The sequence below is a fragment of the Stigmatopora nigra genome, unplaced genomic scaffold (assembly GCF_051989575.1).
Source record: "Stigmatopora nigra isolate UIUO_SnigA unplaced genomic scaffold, RoL_Snig_1.1 HiC_scaffold_126, whole genome shotgun sequence".
NCBI lineage: Eukaryota > Metazoa > Chordata > Actinopteri > Syngnathiformes > Syngnathidae > Stigmatopora > Stigmatopora nigra.
Genome location: NW_027551678.1, coordinates 34,418 through 37,905, shown reverse-complemented (window position 1 = coordinate 37,905; position 3,488 = coordinate 34,418). Strand labels below are relative to the sequence as shown.

At 31.1% G+C, this 3,488-nt stretch overlaps 1 protein-coding gene across 1 annotated transcript; it reads left to right on the top strand.

Annotated features, from left to right (window-relative positions):
* Positions 1–634: 634 nt before the first annotated feature.
* Positions 635–3,072, top strand: LOC144193160 (fibroblast growth factor 8-like). The gene is made up of 5 exons (XM_077711963.1): positions 635–738; positions 816–849; positions 1,395–1,575; positions 2,256–2,362; positions 2,797–3,072. The coding sequence occupies exons 1-5, from the start codon at positions 710–712 to the stop codon at positions 3,070–3,072; spliced, it is 627 nt and encodes a 208-aa protein (XP_077568089.1). The 5' UTR covers positions 635–709.
* Positions 3,073–3,488: the final 416 nt, after the last annotated feature.

The window sequence follows — 3,488 nt, the reverse complement described above, 5'->3', positions numbered from 1 at the left end:
TATATATATATATATATATATATATATATATATATATATATATATATATATATATATATATATATATATACATAAATACATATATACATATATATATATATATATATATATATATATATATATATATATATATATATATATATATATATATATATATATATATATATATATATATATATATATATATATATATATATATATATATATATATATATATATATATATATATATATATATATATATATATATATATATATATATATATATATATATATATATATATATATATATATATATATATATATATATATATATATATATATATATATATATATATATATATATATATATATATATATATATATATATAAATATATATATGTTGTGTCTTTCCGATAATTCAATGGATAGATCGGCCTCAGCAAGTGCACTTAAAAGTTTTGCCATCATTCAATTTGAAAGAGACAGTTTAAGTCATTCATCAACTTGAACTATATGCTGTGTTCTTGGAGCAGGAACAGACAACGTTCATCTGACATTGAAATGCTAAAAATCTGCGGCACATCCATGAACACCTGCCAGGACCTCTAACTTTTAAAGGATTGTATCAATTCATTTGGAGCTTCATAGATTGATTCCCTACTGGACAGCAGGGATTGAAATTCCGACTCTTTATATTTTCTGGAAGGATATTTCCTTCCTGTCTAACATGCGACCCACTTATCGACACAGATACGTGTGAGTACCTCTGCTCTATTTTTAACTTGTGTATTAATGACACCATTGGATTTGTAATATTTTCTTTTGCTTTTCAGGTTTATACACTTATTTATCTTCTTTTACGCCCAGGTACGTTTTTTTTCAGTTTTTGCCAACATTTACCATCTGACTCAATTTTAGTAAAATAAAATGCGATCTTAAAACACCTTAACCTTATCTCATGATGTCAGATGGGTTCCGCGGCAGTCTGAGCGGGTCGCCGGGGAACCCCAATGGGCCAAGGAAATTCTTATGGCTCTTTTTTTTAAAACAACATGGCTGTTTTTCCCCTTGTACTTTTGTACTTTTGAACAATGCTATTCTATTTTGGGGAAGCTGCCACTCTAGTTAGTTCAGCCATATATTTATTTTTATATATTTATATATATATATATATATATATATATATATATATATATATATATATATATATATATATATATATATATATATATATATATATATATATATATATATATATATATATATATATATATATATATATATATATATATATATATATATATATATATATATATATATATATATATATATATATATATATATATATATATATATATATATATATACTACGTGTACACAAACTGATTGTGATGACATGTAATTTCTGACAGGTAACCAATCAGTCCCCGCCTAATTTCACGCAGCATGTAAGCGAGCAGGGCAAAGTGACAGACCGCGTGAGCCGCAGGTTGATACGGATCTACCAACTGTACAGTCGGACCAGCGGCAAGCACGTGCAGGTTCTGCCCAACAAGAAGATCAACGCCATGGCTGATGATGGAGATGTACACGGTACGGCCCAGTTCAGTACTTGGAATCATATAATGCTGTCTTCTCAAAGAGAATATCATTTGAATTCATGTGCCGTTTTTGAAAATCCATTTATTTATTTTGATCTATATTAAATTCCAAATTCATTTGTAACTTGGCCTATTTAAAAATACATTTAAAAAAGGTTAATGAATACAAATATTTTAGTTTTAGACGTAATTTAGTTTCTTAAAGATGTTAAAATTTTCATAGACATTCAGAATCTATATAATATAATTTGTACAATATGCTTTGTCATTCTTTGTCTGTCATGCGTCATTTTTTTAACAATGCAGAATGTAAATCTTAAAATGAGAGATCAATGCAGATTTATTTGCAAAATATATCTTCATGGGGATGATGTGCCTGCCTCCATAACTTTCAAAGACTCAAAGGACACCCGATATTATCATTTTTGAATGATTTTGAGGATGCATAAATCCTGGACGGATTCCACTGGTTTATTTGTTATATATGTAGACAGTGAAGGGGTTATTTGAAAAAGCTTTTCTGTTACTTACTTGCTTATTTTCATAATGTCATGTTCAGGAAATCAAACAGATCAAAAGAGTCAGATGAAATTAGTTTAAAATACTTCAGAGCGGGACCAATACATTGTTCAAATGTTGTTTACTAACAGTAGTGTTTTTCTTACCTGTCAGCTAAACTAATTGTGGAGACAGACACATTTGGAAGTCGAGTGCGTATCAAGGGAGCCGAGACTAGCCTCTACATCTGCATGAACAAGAGGGGGAAGCTCATTGGCAAGGTGAGAAGGTGTACTGTTGCGGGATCTTGAGTCAAATGTTAAAGGTTATGTTAACCTAATCAAAGGAGTCGTACTGAGATTTATTGAAAAGAAAGAAACAATAACAATTTGTAGGGGATTTTTTTTTGTTTTTATTTTGTTTAATTTTCTTGTAGCACTGTTTCCAAGTCATCTCCACAGTAATAATTTCATGTGTTTCCAAGTCATCTCCACAGTAATAATTTCATGTCTGTGTGTTAGATTTAAAAAAATCTGGTTTCCAAAAGGACCTGTTTCCTCCATTGGTAATGTATGTAATATGCTGTGCTTAAGGAATGAGAGAAGAAGGCATTAGTGAGTTTGCCTGTGTCTTGGTGTGGGCAAAGAGGGGACAGATGAGTTTAGGCTTACATTGCTTACATTTTTAGGCATTAACAAACATGTGATTTGTGCAGAAAAATGGACTAAGGCGTGATTGTATCTTTACTGAAATTGTATTGGAGAACAACTACACGGCGCTGAGGAATGCCAGGTATGAGGGATGGTACATGGCCTTTACCCGTCGGGGACGGCCACGGAAAGGTTCGCGGACACAACAGCACCAGCGGGAGGTCCATTTTATGAAGAGAATGCCAAGTGGTCAGCAACCTGCAATTACAAGCCAACATCGACCTTTTGACTTCATTCAATATCCATTTAACCAAAGGACTAAACGTACAAAGTACTCATGAAAGGGCTATGGATTTGAAGTTGGAAAAGGTGGTGTGACAGAAGGAAAGCAGACGGACTGGCTGACTTATCAGGATAGATTCCTTGCTTTCCTCTGATCTTTTTAGCTGAGCAATATCTCTATCTTAACATGTAGCTCTGTTATTTTTTATTTTTTGGGTGGTGTGGAAAACTGTAAATAGACAAAAGTGAGAATCTATTTTTGTACATCAGACTATTAATTTCTGATGTATATACATCTCAAAAAAATTAATTAGTTATTTTTTTTAGATGCACAAACATATTGATATAAATTAGTAGGTTTTTTTTAAATGCCCATCTTGCTTTTGGGGTCTTTTTGTATACCAGGGCCTGGTGCTCAAGGAAACCTATGGCTATTTACAGGCTCTATACCCGACAGGCAAATGCTCTGATAATA